Source organism: Megachile rotundata, chromosome 3 (genome assembly GCF_050947335.1).
Source record: "Megachile rotundata isolate GNS110a chromosome 3, iyMegRotu1, whole genome shotgun sequence".
Taxonomy (NCBI): Eukaryota; Metazoa; Arthropoda; class Insecta; order Hymenoptera; family Megachilidae; genus Megachile; species Megachile rotundata.
In genome coordinates this window covers 21,821,758-21,842,808 of record NC_134985.1, presented here as the reverse complement: position 1 = coordinate 21,842,808, position 21,051 = coordinate 21,821,758, and the positions used below count along the sequence as shown (strand labels likewise).

Genomic DNA, 21,051 nt, shown 5'->3' with positions numbered 1-21,051 from the left:
CGCCAGAACGGCGAGAATTCGTGAGCGAATTCCCCACCAGCTGGAAAGAGTTTGAATAAGTAAAGAGCCGATTCGTTTCTTCGGTCTTACTTCTTCAGTGTCGTTGCCGGCAGTGCATGGTATTTTTGTGCTCTGTCTTAGTTTTATTTTATTTAATTTGCAAATCAGTTATGGCAGAAAATAAGGAACGTACTTTCATTATGATTAAACCCGACGGTGTCCAACGTGGACTCGTTGGGAAAATAATCCAACGTTTCGAGGAAAAAGGTTTTAAACTCGTAGCGATGAAGATGGTGTGGGTAAGCCGCCTTATGCTGTGCACATTTATCTTAAAAAAAATTTGCTCACTCTGATTTCCTGTACCACGTGTATAGTTCCATATTGGCATATTATCTTTAGCAGGTTTTTTATGAAAAGATAAGTTACATTTGTTTTCATTTTAAAGACATCTGTCAGGCTTCATCGATCGAGGAATTAATTATCGTAACTTTTGTTACTAGTTTTTATGACCTTGAGAACTTCCGTTATTAAGGTAAAACCTGTAAAATATTGAATTATAATTTGTGCATTTGCACATTTTATCAATGCTATAACAATCCCTATGCAAATTCTGATAGCATTAAGTTATCGAAGAAGTTATTTTTACAAGTTATTGTTAAGATGTTGATTTAATTAATGCTTTCCAATTTAATATTGGCACAAGTCCTAAAAGCAAAACCATTATCTAATATGTATCGAGTGCTTTATCCTATAGCATAATAATAGGTTTAACTTAGTTAAATAATGTATTGATGACATTTCATTTGTTTATTTTAGCCAACAGAAGATCTGTTGAAGAAGCATTATTCAGACCTGTCAGCTAGACCATTCTTCCCTGGTTTAATCAAATATATGAGTTCAGGACCAGTTGTACCTATGGTAATTATTTTGTACGTAATATCAAAATATATTTATTTACTAATAAAATTTCATAAATATGTCATAGGTATGGGAAGGTTTAAATTCAGTGAAAACTGGTAGAGTAATGTTAGGAGAAACAAATCCAAAAGATTCTGCACCTGGAACAATCCGAGGTGATTATTGCATCCAAGTTGGTCGTAACATTATTCATGGATCAGATTCTGTTGAATCTGCGAAGAAGGAGATCGATCTGTGGTTTGGACAACCGAAGGAAGTTGTTGATTGGGCATCTTGGGCAGAAAAGTGGATATATGAATAGAATATCTGAATGCTATTATAAGATATCTAATGGTACAATTATCAATTTAAATTCAAATTCTTCCACATTGTATTTTGACCATATGCATACTGCCATTGAAATAATATGAAAGGGGCATTGTATATAAGTTTGCTTGAGGAGTAATAAAACACATTGTTATATAAATTAATTAACTGATTTTTAACTTCACTGTTAAACTATAGGAACATTTCATATTTTATTACATAATTTTTCATGTTCAGATGGTTTTGAAAACAACCAGGCACTTTCATCTTGTTATGATAAACTGTATACAAAAAATATAAGCAGTGTATGTATTTACTTTAATAATAACAATTATGTCTAAACTTCTGATTTATGGCTAATAAAATTAATTGTATAGTACTGACATAAAATATTTCTCGAATTCTTATTAGTACATACAGCTTAATATAAGTTGCAAAGCATTAACTTAAATCCTTACTATAAGAAATGAGAAAGATGATAAAGATTAATAGTTTGACATCATTAAGATAAATGCAGTATGGTGCAATAAAGCTATATTCAATACTGTGAATGATATCAAAATATGTATAAAATGTTTTTTGTCAATTATATGCAACAAATGCATAAGTTATGTGTACATCACATAGTAACTTGTTGTAGTACATATGTTTTAATACATATACACATATATATGTATATCAACAATACTTAAATGTTCATGGAGTTAATTATGTGATTGTCCTAAGTATGCTTTGCAAGAGGGGCAGTAGTGTTTCTTTACCATGCATGAGTCAATACAATACGGACACGGGGCACAGCACCATAATCTAAAAATTAATGAATAAGAAATAAATAATTAATTTGAAATTTAATTACAGATTTAAATATCAATATATGTTTGAAATAATTACCCCAACACGCAAAGAAGTAATGCAAACAGATGAGTTTTTGTATTTGCCTCTGTTTCAATCGACGTCGTAATTTGTGCGTGACAATACGGGCAGACTAAACGTTGCGATTCCGGACCAAATTGTGTGCCTACAATGACTACATCTGAAAATAAAAAATAATTTTTTAGATTATTTCTTGTTTATGTATCATTTTTGCTAGTTAATATGTGTATATTAATACGTCTGATAGGACGATTATTTTCCTGCATTTTCCTTTATCACGCAGTTATACATAACAGTAAACTATCAAATCAAAAGACTAGAAGTCAGAAGTTGGTATCATATAATTTAACAACCTGTAAAGTTGCCGACAATCTGTCGATTGCTTGCAGAACATTTATTTCCATTCTGAAATGCATCAAATTGAATTAAGCTTGCTTTAAAATACGCATAATTATATATCCCTGGAAGTGTCACTGTGGCTTTCGCGTTATCTAATCAGAAAACCAAACCCTTCAATCTGGAATCCAGATATCTTCAAACGTGAAATAACAAAACTTTCAAGAACATTAATTTTTTAGCAAGTAGCTACTACAATTTTTTCGAGTAAAATATAAAATCTTCTGTAACTTTTATAGCTATTATTTAAAGTGGAAAAATCCTAGTGATCATAACAATAAAATTTATCTACTATGGTTGTTCTAAATATTCTAACTCGTAAAAGTTAGGGGGCCTAACCAACGTTAACGACCCTCGTCGGCTTTCACGTCGCTTAAGGTCTCAGTTTATAACAGAATATCGAATGATCCCATATTTCAATCATAACTTCCCGGGTTTCATTAATTCGTTTTGCGCGTTTATATGCACCTTGCTGACTTCCCAATTACCGACAGGTATTCACGATAATTCAATGCGATATTTAAGATTTTATAGATGGGACTTATATGTATGTTTCTTAGGCATTCGCCTACCCTAATTTTCTACATACTCGGCTGTCCGGGATGATAAGGCGGTGGCGGTGGCGGTGGTGAAAAACTAGGTGGCGGTGATGGAGCAAAACCAGGTGGCGGTGGTTGCGGCATTTCTTTCGACATTACGAAATTTGATTATTTCCCTGAAACATAATTCGCAATTATTTTTTATTTCTTTGAATTTATAAAATATGTTTAAGTTACAAAATAACATTTCCAGTCGCCCCGGACTTGCGCAAGTCTATCAATTTAATCCGGACACAATTACACGAATTGATACGCATCTATTCCTAGCATCATTACTGCACTGTACTTCTTCCGTATAGATATAAATTGATAACTCTAATTCTTGATAATGTAGATAATTTATATAATTCTTGAATTCTAGGAAAATATGACTCATAATTCGAAGTCCCCAAATCTTATCAGAAAAGTAAAATGTATACATGGCATTAAAGAAATTTAATTCCGTAAGTTGATCACGTGCGTGAGAATAATTATTCTATTTTTTTAACTGTATTTATTTGTCAATTAGCAAAGTGGAACCGTTACAGGATCTTCTGATAAGATAACGGGTGCCACCTAGGTACTCTATTTTTTTCTAGAATTCAAAAGTTTTCTTATCAGTACACACGCACCATTGAGATACCCTAGAGAATGCATGATTTCATGATTATATTTTAACATCACGTTGCAGAAATAACAGGCAAATAAAATTATCGGAAGATTGCAATTGAATCAACGACACTGATTCGTGGTGCACGAAAAAAAGAAAGATTAATTGTTTGCAAACTTTTTTACAATTTATCAGTAGTCCGACTGTATTGGAAATAAAAATAATGAACGATGAAGGCTGATAAGAGGTGACAGATTACCTTGGTAACAAGTCCCTATATAATTCTTTAGAGATATCATGTAACAGGAAACAAAGTTATGATAATATATCAAAGGAAAATTCTATGCAATATTGTGCACGGCGTTAATTAATTATCGATTGAAATCGAACACGCAACATACGTTTACATGGGTCGACAGTATGGCTAGCGTGTTTAACGTGTATCAACACATCCCTCAAACTAAAAATCGATAGTGCCTTGAAAGGCAATATCTTAAAGGAAAAAATTATTGTACATAACGAATGATAGGTTTCAATTTCTTCGTTTCGAAATCATTTACTCCAGTATTATTCTGCAATAGTACTTCAATATTATGCTACTTGAATTACAAAAATTTCAGTTGTATTACAATTTCGGTTGCAAAAATAAAAAATGTTTTTTTGGGAACGAGTTCCAAATGAATAAAACAAAACTACATTATGTTACAATGTCGCAACTTCGGAGACAGGGACAAGATTATAAATAAGAACAGAAAGTCTTGTGTACGAATACATTTACATGGTAAAATTTCGCCGGGTTTGACTCGAGTACAAATTCGACTGCATCGCTTGAACGAAAAAATATGTTAGATAAACCGACAGTTCAAAGAAATACCAAAAACATATGTGCTAAATTACTTTCATTAATTCCAATGTGCTAAAGTACTTTCCTTATAAAACAGTTTTAAGAATGATACAGTTCGCTTCTTATTATCATCAGCGCAATAATATGACGTCATGCGGTGAAATTTTATGCCTTGTATACACTTAACTTGAAAGCATGAATCATTACAATTAAAATGCAAACTACATCGCATATACCACTTATTTAGCTTTTGAACAATCGAACCAATTTTCGCAATTTTCAAACGATATTTTAGTAAATATTCACAATATGTACATTACAACAAAACACTTCAAAACACTATGATGTTTATTTTGTACAATCGATATTTTTAAAAGTATCTCCTAATTAGAAATTTATTTATTGTTAATAATGAATGATTGTTAGCAACTGCAATACTGTCCTAATTTGTATATCTACGTACTTGTGTAATGACAGCAACTGTACACGTAACCTGTTGACGATCAACGTAGAGATAACTGCTTGATGTCTCGCATGTGGAATTCAACTATAGACTGAGTTTTGTGTCGCTTATACGCCTTAAATTTTCTACCCGTATAAATATCGCTGAACCGAAGGTGGGAGAAGCTCGAATGGTAGACTTCTACGAAGTGACGTGATAAGATACGTAACTGATTTGAACGTGTCTTTTTACCAGACTCACTGATTAATTCCTATTATTAATTTCACTAATCGAAGTGTTTATATTTCGGTGACTAGTGCTCTCAAAAGAGCATCCAGTCTTTTCTTCCGCCGATTGACGGTCGACGCAAACATTTGCAACTCTGGTTTAAATCTCGTGCAAGGTCAAAAAAAGTGTGTATTTATAAACGTAACCAATGAAATGTCGAGTTGGATTGAAAAAAAACAATGTAAATTGGAATCAGGATTTATTAGAACATTTTGAAATATAAAGGTGAACTTTTTAGTGTGCTATTTTCCTTAACAAGACAAATAAAAAAAGACGGCTGGATTTCAACGATCTTGAAAAGAGTAAAATATGCGGATTCTTACTATGCAACAAAAATGTGTTCCAAAAAAAAACATTTTAAATTTATTAAATATCAAGGTTTGGGCCAAAATAATATCGCCTAAATGTTAATATTGAATGATTGATAGTAAGCTTTTAAATAAGTCTTACAAATAAAAAACTTATTATCAAGTCCATACAGTAATTCGGAATTTTATAATACAATCGGTGTGTAACGTCTTTTAGTAATTATAAATAATCAAAAGAATCAAGAACCAGCATGCCAATTAAAAAGCTTATCAAAGATGAAAGAGTGCAAAATTTATGTGGAGATTTTTTTCGTAACTGATCTCTTCTACTTCCGTTTATGGACAGAGTTCCTGTCAAACATCGTGCAGGAGAGATAATTTACGACATAAACAAAAAGATATATCATCACTAATTGGTATTCCTTCAAGCAGTTTTAAATACATCCGGTATTCAGTAAAATAAAAATGATGTAGAAGCGAACAGATAGTTTATGGACATTTCGTCTCGTGTAACGTGGTGAATACGGTAATAAATATCGTTATCATACAAAAAAATAAAATGACCGTTTAGAGAATTTTAACGATTTAGTAAGGATTTCCTTATGTTCTGTGTACAAGTCAGCGTGTATGGAAGTCACTAACATCTTACCGGTTTGTGTGTGACGTCTGGACCTCGTAAAACCGGCAACGTCGTAGGGGTTTCCCAGAAAGAATGGGAAGAGTGCCTGCTTAAGGTCTGGTTTACACGAAACGAGTAGTAGTTTTCGCCAATGCTCAAGGACGAATGGAATAACAGGTTCTGTTTTTTTCCTCTTGGATACTAGCATGGAATATTTTACCCATGAGACCCCCATGAGATGAATCGTAGATCCTATTGGTATACATTAGCCCCTCCCAAATTTTTGAATTTACAACCACACAGATCCACAACAAACTACAAACAATTGTTACGAACGCGGTGTGTTTAAATTTGCTGTCGGAGTTATAGAACAAATTGTTACATAATTATTTGATTTTCCTAAACAGTTCCATCAGTAAATATGTACTATTTCAATTTACCCTCCTGCACTCTAAAACGTGTATCTGTCCTGAATGAGTTGTAGGTCAACAGATGTAAGTTGATTGTATATTATAATTTAACTTTCGACGATTTGGGATCTTGATAAAAATTTTCAAATGTCTCTGAGGTAATCTTTGACATAACCGATCTACAATTTATTACGACCCGTTAACCTTGGGTATAAGGAAAAAAATACTGAATATTATTTGTACTTATTTCTCATCTGCTATTTGCTGCATATAAATTACTTGTTGAAAATAATTAATGAATTTGTTACCTTGTAATGAATGTTATGATAATCTTCAACTATTAACATAAAACAGAAATCCAAAAGAAAGAGAGATTACAGTTCGACTTATGTAGTTAACACATTCGGACCGGTGAATGTAACATTTCTGAAGAAATTCTGGTTTTATCCTTCTATTTCAGGGCTAAATTCAAAGACTCGCATTTGCGTCATTCGAAAGTAGATAAGAACAATCCAAAGGCACATATAATTCTTCCAGTGCGAATGTGTTAGTACTTGTTAAAAGTATGAGGTTCGTAAAAAAATTGTCGACAAAGTTGTAAGTAAACAATACCAGTATATATCATTTTCTATTCAAATTCGGTTCAGTTTATTTAATGTATGGCCGTTTCTTTTGTTTTTGGTTAACAAATTTGATTAACAACGTCGTTTGTTGTTCATTACAATTGAAACGCGATCCAAATCATTTAATTGGTCGATTAATGCAAAAATTTCAAGAACTTCTATGGTAAATTTCGATATTAACTTCAATGAACGAGATGCAAATTGTCCAACATTTTTATATCTCATGCTTCGCTTATCAAGAAGTTCCATGATTTGTGCATTAACTTAACACATACGTATTCAGGTAGTCGTCCTCAAAATTTGTCTCGTACATTCGTATAAACTAATAATCGTAAATCATAAATAGAATATAAAAAATATATACAAGATTCATGATAACTTTTACGAGGATAATTGGTAAAGGAACCCAGCAAAAATAGTGATCGAAAGTGTATTTATCTAGTAACTAAAACGATCATAAAATAAAATTTCTATGAATAATATAAAATTATTGTTATCTTGAACGAAAGTTATCAAGTTTCTGATGAATCAACCTTCATTGATATCATCTTTATAAACAGACGTATTCAAGAGTTCATTACAAGTGAAATAAATCATTATCTTCGTTTATATACTCCAGTTCTAATGTGATTAAATTAAATCGTTTCCGTTCTTCTTTCAATTACGTATACGTTACACGATAACTTTTAAGAGAAACTCGTTATTCGAGTTAACGTTGTCTATTTAATTTCGACGTATGTGTATACTGCAGTATACACATAAAACAGAAAATACAATTTTAACATTACGAACGATGTGTCGCTACAAATAACGTTCAAAATTTCAATGGGCACTAAAATGGGTCGTAGTTTTCAACATTTGTAATCCTACGATCTATCTAATAAGTCAATAAACAGCGATCGATCGATTGAAGTGTTTGCATCTATATACAGAGCACTACGTTCTTTGGCTAATAAGCAGGGATGTACGAGTATACGAGATTCATGGTTCGGATCGGGCCACAAAGCTCGAATAGAATTGGTCGAGAAATTCAAAAGTATCTTTAGTAAGTTTTGGGATCCTATAGTCGAAAATCGATTCCGGACAATATTTTTCGAAATCAATCCGAACCTCGAGTGCTCGACATATTACACTACGCACGCATCCCTACTAATAAGACCAGAGCCGGCGGGAAAATTTGTGGAATCAAAGAAACGTACTTACACGAGTGTTTCATATTGGAAACACTTAAATATTGAAACACGGAACATTTCAAGCTCGAACATCTCAGACTTAGAACACTCCAAGTTTGATACCCATACAGATATGTTACAATACAGACACTTGCAATATTTACGATAAACTTTTCTCTGAATTATTCTCGCGTCGGCTCTGAATAAGACAATACTCATCCTAACAACAACAGTATAAATGACAACAGAAACACGTCGTAAACGATAACGGTGGTTTTCTTATCCAATTGGAAACAAGTCGTTTAAAGATTTACCATTCAACTCCCAATATTTATTAATACGCTTTTTTTAAAAACTAATTGTAACTCGATCGATCGTTCGTAGTAAACGTGTAAACTTCAATTCCTATTTATATAGTATTACGAATCTTGACGATCGAAAAATCAGGGATCAATAGCTACGAAACACGGGTAAAATGAACTACAAATAGATTTCTGAGGTTCAATCTTTCTCTTTATAGTTTTAAAACTCACGGTTCATAACGCGTTTTTTAAATTCGATGTTATTAAATAGGAGAAAATTCTTCTATCAACGTATTGGCAGTTATAACGTGTATCGAATTGATTTCTATCTCTGAAGGAATTCCTTTGGAATGTTTTATCGACCGAGCAAAGGATTTCGATAGATCATCTATGCAGCCGAAAAAGGGCGGGAGCACTAATTTTCACGGTGATTTCGCACTACGTGTTTCGTGCACGATGCCTCTCCTTGATATTATGCTCTTTTACTTCTCAGTCTTCGTTTCTTCGCGAGGTACGGTCCGGTGTTGATTTGGTCTTCGGTTTTCGACCAAGCAACTTGCGAAACGACGAGGTCCATCTTGACCGACTGAATCCTCCCGTGCTTTGTTCGTCTGGCTCGCTGCAGCTTAGCGACTCGCTGATTTTTCTGCTCTTTCCGCTGCTGCTACTGGTGCTACTACCCCCATTTTCGTAGCATCGTGATCTTCGATCTCCGATCTCTGACGAAAACCTGGAACAATATATGAAGTCTCACAATTTCATTCGATCTCATCGTTTCGGACTATAAGTGATTATGACTTATTGAACCGATAAATCAATTTACGATAAAAATGTCGAACATGTTTATGTTACAATTTTCCATAATCTTATTTCGCAGTAATTTTACGTTATCTGATTATGTCAGCTTTGTATTTTTTTTCAATCGATCCTTTTATTAAGTCCCTGCTGCCGGTTTACATCTTCGGAATCTAATCTTTCTTGTTACTGTTATCTATTTATTTTTCTTATTATTTAGCAATCTGTGCATCGGTACTCTAAAAGTCTTAACTCATCCAAGAAATTTGCACATAGAACTTTGGAATTTTTTGGAATCTAAAAAATTTGAATTATCCCCTTCCCTCGACGCCTTAATCACATGTACAGATTAACAAGCAGAATTTTCGGACGAACCCTGAATCTGAAGAGAAGGCTCTAGCTGTTGGTGGAGCGCTTGAATTGGCCGACGAAAGCGAGATTTCAGCCACCGGAGTGCTTGGATATGCCTCATCGTCTGAAGCACTGTTGCTGCTGGTGCTACTGTTGCTCACGTTACTTCCACCAGCGCTGCTATCGACGCTGGAATCGTCGATGAAACTTATTTCTCGATCGGCCAACGGTGAATTGGTTCTTTGTCCACGCGATGTTGGTGTTGTCGACGTTGCGCTTGGGCGTAACCACGTGCGTAGGTCCTGCAGCGGCGCTTGAAGGCACTTGAAAAGATTTCCGCTGGAAGTTTCAAATAAAAAGAATATAGTAGCTTAGGTTAGATACTTCCGCCAAGTGTAATTCTATATGGAATGCTCGAAGTAAAGATGCGTGGATACAACTGTGAATATCGAAGTTTACGGCCATCTCAGATAACGAAACCTGGCGATCAAGGAACCGATGAAAGTAATTTCCTTACTCGTCGCGATAGTCATCGATCTCGGCAAAAGTACGTCTCGCATAGAGACAAACGGAACACCGTCGACGACGGCGGCAAGCTGTGGCGTGAAGAGTCGCCGCACGAAGATGTCTCGCAGCGTGTCTCAACGTAATGGTTTCTCGAGTCAATGCTGCTACGCCTTCTTCGCGTCTACGTCTTTCTTCTCCCAATTCTCCTTGTTCCACGCGAAGTTTCTCCTTCAGAACTTCGTTCTACAAATAAAAAACATCGATTCTATAAGATATCTACTTGAATAGAAAAAATATCTTTCACCGTAACACAATAGAATTTCTAGTACATTCTGTTGAAATACAATACAGCCAAGTGCAGTAATGGATTTCCTCGATAAAAGGAAGTGTAGGGGACGACGGTCCCCCATTATTCGCCTGATTTATAAGAGACTATGTCTCCCATTCGCATGTGTTATTACTTTCATGTTGCAATACGCTGAGGTTTGTGTTATTTCTATTGTTATTTCTTTCAAGATATGTAATAATGTAAGGGGAGTATATCTTCCAGCAATTAGGCGAAATATTTGCCAGTGAAGATTTACCTCTTTCTCAAGAGCATCGCGTTCGGCACGTATAACAGTAGCCTGCCTGACGACATCCTGCCGTGCTCGTTCAAGCGTTTGCCTTGTAATCTCGTTTTGCGCCAGTTGCATTTGCAGACGTCGCAAAGCCACCTCTCGTTGCCTGTCCAAACGATCACGGGCAGCTATGCAGCTGTCCCGTTCGTTCTTCGCCCTTTCCACTTCTTCTTCCAGGCGAAGGCTTCGCTCTAGCTGAAGAAACAATTCGTCTTCCTTGCCACGAAGCTCTGCCTCGCATCCTTCCAATCGTTTCTCCAGGTTCCGCCGAGCTTCCTCCAATTTGTCTCTCTCGGCCTGAAACGAACAAAGAATTTCATCGGTTAAAAGCATCCCAGATAATAAAAGTAAAAAAGTTCGATTCTTTTCATTTTCCTGGTGTCTTTCGAAAGTGTTAAGAGTACGTAATCGGTGGAACGAGCATTAACGCAGTGGCTATCAATCAGTAACACGAATGTAACAGGTGCCCGTGTTACATTCGTGGAGATAATAAACCTAATTAAAAAAGAGGATGGAACAGAATGCCTCTAGCACCGCATCTAATTTCATGGCCACTGCTTTGGGACGCATCCATTACGTTTGTTCTCTGTAAAGGATGCGCAAACTTGCTTATAGATTTATAAACTTACTTATACATTTGTGTAAAATACACGAACAAGTATAAGCGTTATTAGATACAGAATCGACTTAATGAATTTCAAATATATGCAAGATGATTTTGCTATTTGACGCAACACACTTTGCTTACGTACATTTTTATATATAGTCACTAAAAATAATCTAGTTTGAAAAACGAAATCTCGAATTGCAAAATCATTAATGACTCGATTTCTTTTACTACGAAATAATTGCGAGGTGCTTCTTTTTTGTAGATCGCAGTCGGACATGTTTATTAAGAGTTCATCGTCGACGCGTATTCTATTATTGTTCCCGCACAGAACTTGTTCAGCCGATTGCGTAAGCGATTAACCATAAATCTCTGATCGATACGACGGTCGAATGCTAACGAGCATCTTGTCATTGAGTATTTTAAATTCTGTTCGACGAGTAGGTGACGGTCATCGGAGATGTACGTGTATAGCGCTACTTGATCCATCGGGACCGTATACTTAACCGTTATACGAAGAAACAGAAGTTCTAAGCACTTCAGCGAAAATATGTATTGTGATCAATCGCGCGGCGATATAACGCGCAGCGCGTTGCAATTCGATGCGTGACGATTTCAAATTAGCAGCACGGTGCGTTGCGATATAACGATTTTGCGATTCATCGTGTAGCAATCTAGCGGCAATTTTGTTAAAAAAGAACCTTATCTATCGCTTCGCAGGAAGTCCTACTGATTCTCCATTGTTCTCGTATTTGGAGTAAAGTACCTACACTCTACAGATTAACGACCGGATTCATTATGCAGTCTGAATGAATTCCAACGCGATCCAATCGTGATCGTGTGACGTAGTTTGTCTTCCTCGCCCAAGATTGTAGGTCAACTTAGCCGGCCAAGCTAGACTGAAGAGGTTGATGAACGCCATTACGGACCAGGTTGAAGCACGTTGAGGCTTCTGTCTCGGAAGAAGAGGTGGAAGGAAACCGAAGAAAGTCGAGAAAAAAAGAGAAGATAAACAATGACAGGCAGGAGAGACGAGTGGGAAGACAAGACGCAAAACCGCAGAAGGAAAAGCTGGAGTAACGAAACGTAACCATTTCAACTTGTTTGCTTTTTGAAGGAGTCTCGAGACACGGTTCTGTTTCTGCGGTTTGCTTTCGTACACGATCGGCATCGATCCTGCGGCAAGGAACGGACAAGCAGACGTACAAGTGGTCGGGCAGCCAGTGGAAGGCCAAGGGGAAACCTGTGTCTATGGGAGAAACCAAAGAACCTGGCCTTCCAGCCACCCCGACCGTCGTCTCTTCTTCTCTTTGTTATACCTGCTTTCCGAGGCTTTGACCATACACTCCTCCAACATTCTTCCCTGCTTTTACTTTCTTAGCATTCCAAGCAATTTTATGGAATAGAAATACTGTACTGACCCTTCTTTACATTCTTCTGTGTTTATGAGGGTGCGTATTAAGCCGGTGAAGTGTAGGGTCTAAGTACGGTAATGCCCCTCAATATTCGCTGCATTCATAATTCTCGGATAGTACAGCAAAACCCAGGTGCAATACTGCTTTCTCCTCTTTTTTATTTATGAGTAGGATTGGGACTTTCAAATTAAGCACTAACAGAAAAGGTAGAATTAGAGAGTAACGTCAACAACTGAAGCCTAAGATTTTAGGTTCTCGAACACGGTTATTTGTCACAAATTTATAAATTTTTATGGAGCCTACAAATTTACAGAGATCCTAATCCTTAACGCATTAGAGCCCAAAGGCAGTATCTCAACGTGGAACATTGTCTCTTGCTTTTACACAATTCTACGATCCATCTGCGATAAGAAGTCTCTGTAAAATTACCTCCTGAAGAGTGTGTGAAAGCAATAGAAACGCTAGGAACATTTGACATGGGAAATCTTACTTATTAATGTCTACGTTGTCCAAATGAATGTACCATTAAAGCTAACAATAAGTAAAAATGAAACCAACAGATTTTCAACGCAAGTGATTTTAAAAATGAGATGCATTTAAAAAAAAGAACCGAAGTACGAATTTATTATTGTCTCTTCTCTCGATGGCAAATTTTCTCCTCGAGCTGACAATGGGAGTGGCATCTTATCGTTACGTTTCTTTCTTTTTTTCAACCAGTCTCCCGTGGTAGAAGCCTGTTTTCTCTTCCACATTTTTGCGGATAATATTGCGAGACTTGATTTCACTCCGGAGAAATAAACTCTTACAAGCAGATAGCATCAATGAGACTAACAAAATCGCGGAAGGACTTCTTCTATCTTTGTTACCATCGTCTCGAGAATTAATCGCGTTGATACATAGTACTTATACCAGTTAATATTAATTATTTATGACGGTGGTTCTCAGACTCTGGATAAACGCGTTGGATACCACAGTGAAAACACGTACACGCGCTTTCAACGTGTCAGCCTACATTATATTACTAGCGCAACAATAATTGGTTCAACGTTTGATGATTCAACGCGTAGTGATTCTACGTGTAGTAATTCAAAGTATGACGATTCAAGGTGTATCGACTCAACGCGAAATAATCATAGAAACCACAAAGTGAATGCTCGAATTCAAATAAAGCTTACGTAAAATTTTGCTTTTCGATCGCGAAGGATTATCGTAAAGGATTGACAATTTCACCGAATAGAAATCCAATTAGGGTCACGTTAAGCTTTATCCGAGTTTACGAAATACGGACGCAAATTACATCACGCGCCTTCTTTACGTGATAGTTGCAGGGATACATTCGACGATTTTTTTACGGCTTCGTTCCGCCACTTACAAGACCCCCGTATTCAACAGTTTACGACGCCTAATCTTGTAGTCCGTACTGCTCCACCTTTTAATAATATTTATTATCGATCATTGAAGAGGACAGGCTCAAGTTCTTGCGATTACATGTATTACAATATGAGTGATTAGGTTTCGCTTACCTTAACCTCGTGATAACGTTCTTCCAGGTAGTATGCGACACCCTTTGCTTCCTCGTACTTGGCGGCCAGGGCGACGTATTTGTCATAGTGGCGCTTGAATAACACGAACCTGTAAATAATTCAAATCAATTAGTTTCGAGTTTAAATATTGTTTATAGCAAGTTTTAAAAGTATATACGTAAGTACCGCTTAGGTAATTGCGGGCAATATTTGTTTTATAAATTAGAGTAACTGGTATAGTAAAATTTCAAATCTTAAATATATTGCTTGACTAATGGCTATAAAACTGGTACGGTAAAATTTAGGAATTTTAGTACAGTAATTAGTAGTAATAGCGGGTAATAAAATCCTGCAGGAAAATTTCGAAACCTAACACGTTATTACCAAGGCGATGGAAACCTCTGTAGTAAAGTAAAAAATTGCCTAGTTTACAAGAACGTAAAGTACTACCCTCTTAAAACTACAATTATTCAGAGCAATTAACCGTGTTCTACAAAAGGGAGTTGCAGAAGGCGACCGCAACGATACGTCTAAAGATAACTTTGCAATTTACATTCCGAACATTTTGAGCTAATTTCTCTTCCGTCATATAACAACATGTGTAGAAGAAAGGCTGCAACAAACAATGACCAAGACAATTAAACTGATAGATTAATTAGACGATTCGCACCCTGGCTACAAGAATCCCTAAAACAACGGTCGCGTTGTTATCTCGTCTCGTTCTCACTGTAATCCTATTTGCCTATCAACGTCGGCTTTCTCAATCTTTCGTCAGAGATCTATCGCTTTGGAAACCGGAAACTGACTCAACTCCCACGCGAGCCTAACGAACGGGGCGAGCAAATACGCGCGACGATATCGAAATAACTAGGAAGACGACCTCTCGGTCATGCTGTTGCTCTCCGTACTCGTTCCACGTCTCGATCGATTTCTCTTCGACTCTCTTCTGAATCTTCTCGGTTACTCGGCTCTCCGAAACTTCCTCTGTCTGGCTCTTTTTCTCTTCGACTGACTCACTACGGTATTTCACTGATACTCGCACACCACAAGCAGATAAACAGACAGCAACTCGTCCATTCTCTTTCGAAGACTTTCGCTTTCACGATTCCTCGATGCTCCGCCAGCGTGTTCTCTCTTCGAGATCCAACAATGATCTTCTGTCCAGCTGCTCTTCCGGGTCAGTTTTACCGACTCCTCTCGTACGCCCGTCACACCTTCCTGGACCGAGTCTCCTTTAGCTGACACTCGCGAAACCTGATTGATATTAACTCGATTGGTAATTCGAGAACGCTCGCGAAGGTGACGCGATTGCGACTTGCAATCGAGAGCGACGTAATAATGGATCAAGTTAAAAAAGAATACGTTTTTTCTTCACGAAAATCTACGCATTCCTAAACATCGACTTTACCGAATCCTTTCGTTCCGACTTCGTACTCCTTCACGTTCCGTTTACTGGGTCATGGTTTCTCTTCAAGTTGACTCGAAAAAATGCTCTATTTTTATGGGATTTTACTGGAAAATTGTATGAATATATGCATTACTCATATTTTATTCATTCGCTTAATATACGCTACTGGATTTTCAATTTTAGTTTTCGTTGGTCTCAAGTTTAGCGAGTGAAAATAAAGTAGCCCTAAGAATAAATTAAACGCAACGTCAATTATTATACTGTATCCTGAATAGTAATTTTCTTTTCTTATAGTCTACAATTACGGGGCTTTTTAGATCGAATCTCGAGAATACGTTAACTCCGCGGGCAACTATACATACCAACAATACTTTGTAGAGCATAGTGCATATAAATGGATGCACCTAATTATTTAACCATACAAATCTATGGATTATTATACAAATAACTCCTCTGAAATCTCGAGCTGAGATCTGGAATAAATCATATTGCCAACATTGCATGATTCGAACGAAGGAACACATAATAGCAATTATTTTCCTATCGTTATTCATGAAGACGAGGTCGTCTCTGCTCCTTTATACGGGACCATGCATTTTCATGAATGAACCAAACAATGACGGACAATAGTAGCACAGATATTATTACGTGTGCATTTATAAATAAATCCAAATGCGAGAATCTCTTGTAAAATATAGAACAAAGGTTCGCAAGGAGAAAAGCGCTTTCCGAATTAAATTGAATTTAAAATGTGATTACACGATAACACTAACCGATCTATACAGTAGTTGCTGATATGTAATGATTCGTGCAATAGTTTTAGAATTAATGTATAAGAAAAAGTTTGATTTACAAGTTGGAACTGTATGTTGCTAATGTGTTGTAAGAATTTCTCTTTTCTAGCCAGGGCCAAAAATAACAGCCATTTTCTATCATCCTATGTCATCTACATCTCGACGATCAAGCAGGTTCCTGATGCGTGACCACTGACTCGTGCTTGGCTATCGAACCACGCCAGTCCCAGCTAAACTCGCCGGCTATTGTGAAGCAAAGAACAGAGCTAAAGATAGCCTCGCCCCGATGACCAACCCTTCTTCCTTTTTTCACCCATTCCGCAACTTTGACCTCAACCGAAATACAGTGGCGGATAAACGGCCGCGATTTTCAGCATCGCTTCCCTTAACCTTTCCGCTCAAAACGAGGAAACCTCACGGTCGTGTCGCGTGTCTTTATTTAGAACAGCATGCTTCTGAAATATCCGTCCGATATATGCGAATCGCTTTGACCCGAAAGCCTTTCAGATGCCCTCGTGTCGCAAATACCGAGCCGTTTATTCTCTCGGCGAAAAGTTAACTGGATGAATATGAAATTCGGCGTGGCAAAGCATGTTGCGCTAAATGCAGATGTCGGGTGCTTTTGGATTCTTCAAACTTCGAGGCTTTGACAATTCTGAATTTTCTAGCTTTGAGAACGTATAAACTTTTGAACTGCAATTTCGGAATTTTTAGACTCTGCGAGTTTACAATTATAGTAACATAAAACTTGCAAATTTTACAACTTCGAAATATTTAACAATAATGTATTATAAACGAGTAGGTCGCTAAAGATCTACGCACGAATCTTACAAAATCAGTCTCTACATCAGAACATCAGTTTCTACGTGTTATAAAAATGAAAGTTTATTTTTAGATTACTCGCAGCGTGTATCTTTGCGCGTCAAACATGAATTGCAATATTTTCTACAGGTCCGCCATGAATGTTGAATATGAAAATTTGCCAGGTGTAATATCGATTCATTTTACAAATAACAGCGATAGCAGGTCTCTAATTACAAAGGAAATTACCAGCAAGCTGATTAATTGCATCGATTAAATCGCGTTTCAAGTGGCCACGAAGTTGCTGGTAATTTCCTACGAAATCGTTTTCATTGAGAACGTTTCGCGCTCCTACGGAAGCCGCTCCTCCTTCATTAAAAAAGAAATGCTCTTCGCTTTCCGTTTTTAAACACGCGCGCTCGCTCGCATTCGTCAGCCAACTCGAATAGTTTGTCAATGATTCAACGTCACCGACTAAATCGAACTCTATGCAATAGCCAACCCGGAAACGATTTTCCTATTCTATGCGACATTCGAGAAACCGCTGTTCTTACGGTTTGAATAGACTTCGTGCTTTTACGGCTGAATGTTTTATGGAATTTTTTTATATTAAAAAGAAACCGCTCAATATGTATGTCACAAAGTCATTAGTTCGCAAATTGAAATTACTAGGCGATACATTGAATGCAAATAAACTAGGGATACTGGCGTAGAAAGTTACACGTAGTCACGAATACGCGACACTGTCGGTGTTAAAATCATTTAAATTTCTCTTTTGTTTTTCGATAGCATGTAACCTAAGCTAACCGATGAACATTTTTAAATCGTTATCAACTAAATACATACTCGCAGATAAGCAATACCCACAAAAGATAAGGCGATAAAAGCCTAAATGCAAGTTAATTAATATTCTGATACGAAAATGATGTCGATGGAAATTACAGTTGTTCTATACAGTCAACGCTCATTAACAACTCGTTAAATTAATAATCTGTGCAAGAAATCAATTTCCACCGAGTGCAGATAGTATAAAGCTTCTTCGTTTCGTTCACTTTCGTTTCCTCTCACTTCTCCATTCGAGTGTTCTCCAAAATAATTACGTAACCTCAAACTCTCAACCAGACTTCTCCGCACGCTTGCAAACGGATCCGATTCGGATGCACACACATACGCTTCGCTGCACTCTCTATAAAAATTACGGAAAATTAGAGACGTAGAAATATCAGGTATAAATAAGCATAAATATAGTTAAGTGAATAGCAGTAAATTGTCAAATAAGCTGGAGAAATTTAATAAGAAAATGTATTATAACAAACGGATTGAAAAAATCGAATCATTCCATTGCAATTCCCCCATCGCGCCAAACTACCTTGACGCGTGTCTAATGGTTTATGAAATAATCAAGCATGCACCATTTGAATCGTGCATACTTGCATACTTCGTCCACGCTTGGTCGTAAAAACGCGGGAAATCTTGCGAAGCTGCGTTGAACTCGACGTTCGTCCGTCTTTACGATCTCAACATACATATTCCGACTCCCGGATCTCCGTAGCACGACTTGCAAATCTGTAATATCGGCTTCGAAAGGAATTCTCCATGTTATAAATTACCGAGAAATGGTACATCTGCGTTTTATTCGTTTCCCTCTACTTTACCGTTGACTTCAACCGCTTTTATTGCGACGTTTACGCTTCAGAAGATTACTTGTACATCGAATATATAGGGTGAGGCGTCCAGAAGGACCAGCCATGTATAAAGGTTGTATTACCTATATCGAGAAACGTGCCTACGCTAGTAACCATAATTTTCTTATCAATGGAGGCGTAAAGGTCAGATGAAGGTTAACCTCTTTTTTTTCTAATCGAATATTCAACACCTCGAATATTTATGAACGATTTCTTTTACTAATACCTCTTGTAATTTACATGTTGATTCTGCACTGATACTGTCGGTACTAGTTAACGTTTAATTTGACACTAGGTAGAGTCGAGAATGTTAATATTAAAAGATATGAATGTGTACTTGAGACTGATACGAAAATATTAATAATTTTGATACAATATCAGTTTGGTTTCGGTCGAAGAAGAATCTGTAGCGATAATCGATACCAAATATTTGTAATTGCATCGATACTAAAATTTTGTGACACCCTGTATGTATCGTTTACCTAAAATAAATGAAGCGTGTCTTGAACTAGGTTTCGCGAACTGTTTGGTCAGTATAAACGGTCTGATTGCGGTAAGAACAAAAAGCTTGTAAAATATATACAAATAATTTGGTGTGGATTTAATCGAGAGGTGTGCCATCGAGATAAGTATCGATAACAATCGATGATCTCATTCACCGTAGCGTAGATAAAAAATGCTACGTCAATCCGTAAAGTCGAAAGATCGTTTACTGAAAGACGATGCTTATTCTGACGCGTGGAACAAAATCTGTCAATGTGGAAGAATACCTACCAAAGACAAAGGAAATGATCTAAAAATAGATACGAGGAAGTTTTTATAACCTTCGGAGGAAAAACTACTTTTTATTTAGATAAAGATTAACACGTAGAAAAGCGATTAAACGTAATCGTTAAAAATTATACAAAAGATCAGGGACGGCACGCGACGACTTCTGAGTGTTCCCTAGAACGCGGGCTCTGCGATGTCTCGAAAATTCTTCGAATTTGCAATTGCTTCTCACACGGTATGAAAACCGGTCTCGCAAACATACAGTACTGCAAAAGAATGAATGTAGGAGAAAGAGAAAATTGATAAAATTTCGTGCAAACCTGTACAGATCGTTTTCGGTGACGATGTCTCGAATAGAATCCTCGGGATCGATGCGATCTGCCGGGATGCCGGCTGCTCCTGCGACCCTGGAGGATAACAAGGGACACGTAGGTTTGACGGTGGTGTCAGTGGCCTCGTGGAGGGCGCTGGCCGCGATAAGGTCGTCCTCGGAGGCCGTGCTCGGCAGAGCCACGCTAGGACTCGGTGATCGCGAACCAGAGATCACACCGAGGAGATCCTCGCTTCTCGAATGTCTCATCTCCATAGCACCATATCTTCCGGTCGTCGTCGCCATCGTCCCACCGACCACTGCACGCTCGATTTTTCCACGGCCCGGTTAGACGGCCGTCCTCTTTTTCCTCCTTCGTTCTCGTTGCCACGACCTCGACAGCCCGAAGGAACCGACCAAGATCTAGCACTCGCTACTCCCATGCGGACCAACCTCTTACTACCTCTTCTCATTCGATTCCTTATTAGATTCCTGCAATTCACCGATTTTCATCTCGCGCTATCTTTCCCTTTGCTCCACCTCTTCTCTTTCACCTCCGTCGAACCTTCTCTCGTTATTCGCGGTAAACCAGAATTTCTACTCGCCTTCTACGTTCTAGTTCATCGCTCGATGTCTCTGCCTCGATTTCTCTCCTCGCGGTCTTTCGAAGGACAGCCGTAATCGTAGCAGCGTTCGAACGATGCTCGATTAATCGATATCCCCGTTAAATCGATGCGGCACACTCGCTCGATTTCCAGTGGCAACACGAGCACGT

General features: G+C 37.3%; 3 protein-coding genes across 6 annotated transcripts; 1 reads left to right on the top strand and 2 right to left on the bottom strand.

The window, feature by feature from the left end:
- Nucleotides 1-36: 36 nt before the first annotated feature.
- On the top strand, nt 37-2,286 carry awd (nucleoside diphosphate kinase). Of its 2 annotated transcripts, XM_012297610.2 has the most exons (4): nt 37-299; nt 817-918; nt 986-1,251; nt 2,083-2,286. In XM_012297610.2, the coding sequence occupies exons 1-3, from the start codon at nt 117-119 to the stop codon at nt 1,217-1,219; spliced, it is 519 nt and encodes a 172-aa protein (XP_012153000.1). In that variant the 5' UTR covers nt 37-116; the 3' UTR covers nt 1,220-1,251; nt 2,083-2,286. The 2 variants fall into 2 exon arrangements, with proteins under 2 accessions (XP_012153000.1, XP_012152999.1); XM_012297609.2 differs by lacking the exon at nt 2,083-2,286 and having other exon boundaries at nt 38-299; nt 986-1,388.
- LOC105664184 (lipopolysaccharide-induced tumor necrosis factor-alpha factor homolog) lies at nt 1,412-6,351 on the bottom strand. 2 transcript variants are annotated; one of them, XM_012297612.2, is made up of 4 exons: nt 6,213-6,351; nt 3,083-3,208; nt 2,116-2,257; nt 1,412-2,031 (listed from the first exon to the last, which is right to left on the bottom strand). In XM_012297612.2, exons 2-4 carry the CDS (start codon nt 3,186-3,188, stop codon nt 1,929-1,931), a joined length of 351 nt encoding a protein of 116 aa, XP_012153002.1. In that variant the 5' UTR covers nt 3,189-3,208; nt 6,213-6,351; the 3' UTR covers nt 1,412-1,928. The 2 variants fall into 2 exon arrangements, with proteins under 2 accessions (XP_012153002.1, XP_012153001.1); XM_012297611.2 differs by lacking the exon at nt 6,213-6,351 and adding an exon at nt 4,989-5,262.
- Nucleotides 6,352-7,211: 860 nt separating this feature from the next.
- On the bottom strand, nt 7,212-20,582 carry LOC100874912 (uncharacterized). 2 transcript variants are annotated; one of them, XM_003708435.3, is made up of 6 exons: nt 20,287-20,582; nt 14,508-14,616; nt 10,927-11,259; nt 10,353-10,585; nt 9,860-10,174; nt 7,212-9,419 (listed from the first exon to the last, which is right to left on the bottom strand). In XM_003708435.3, exons 1-6 carry the CDS (start codon nt 20,580-20,582, stop codon nt 9,179-9,181), a joined length of 1,527 nt encoding a protein of 508 aa, XP_003708483.1. In that variant the 3' UTR covers nt 7,212-9,178. The 2 variants fall into 2 exon arrangements, with proteins under 2 accessions (XP_003708483.1, XP_012153008.1); XM_012297618.2 differs by lacking the exon at nt 20,287-20,582 and adding an exon at nt 15,388-15,854.
- Between the last annotated feature and the right edge of the window lie 469 nt (nt 20,583-21,051).

Coding starts and splice junctions, on each gene's coding strand:
- awd (XM_012297610.2), top strand. CDS start 117: ATGGTATTTTTGTGCTCTGTCTTAGTTTTATTTTATTTAATTTGCAAA. Junction 300..816: donor TAGCGATGAAGATGGTGTGG/GTAAGCCGCCTT, acceptor TGTTTATTTTAG/CCAACAGAAGATCTGTTGAA. Junction 919..985: donor CAGGACCAGTTGTACCTATG/GTAATTATTTTG, acceptor AATATGTCATAG/GTATGGGAAGGTTTAAATTC.
- LOC105664184 (XM_012297612.2), bottom strand. CDS start 3,188: ATGTCGAAAGAAATGCCGCAACCACCGCCACCTGGTTTTGCTCCATCA. Junction 2,258..3,082: donor TTATCATCCCGGACAGCCGA/GTATGTAGAAAA, acceptor TTTTATTTTCAG/ATGTAGTCATTGTAGGCACA. Junction 2,032..2,115: donor TTACTTCTTTGCGTGTTGGG/GTAATTATTTCA, acceptor ATTAATTTTTAG/ATTATGGTGCTGTGCCCCGT.
- LOC100874912 (XM_003708435.3), bottom strand. CDS start 20,582: ATGGCGACGACGACCGGAAGATATGGTGCTATGGAGATGAGACATTCG. Junction 11,260..14,507: donor AACGTTATCACGAGGTTAAG/GTAAGCGAAACC, acceptor TGTTCGTTTCAG/GCCGAGAGAGACAAATTGGA. Junction 10,175..10,352: donor ATCGATGACTATCGCGACGA/GTAAGGAAATTA, acceptor TGAAACTTCCAG/CGGAAATCTTTTCAAGTGCC.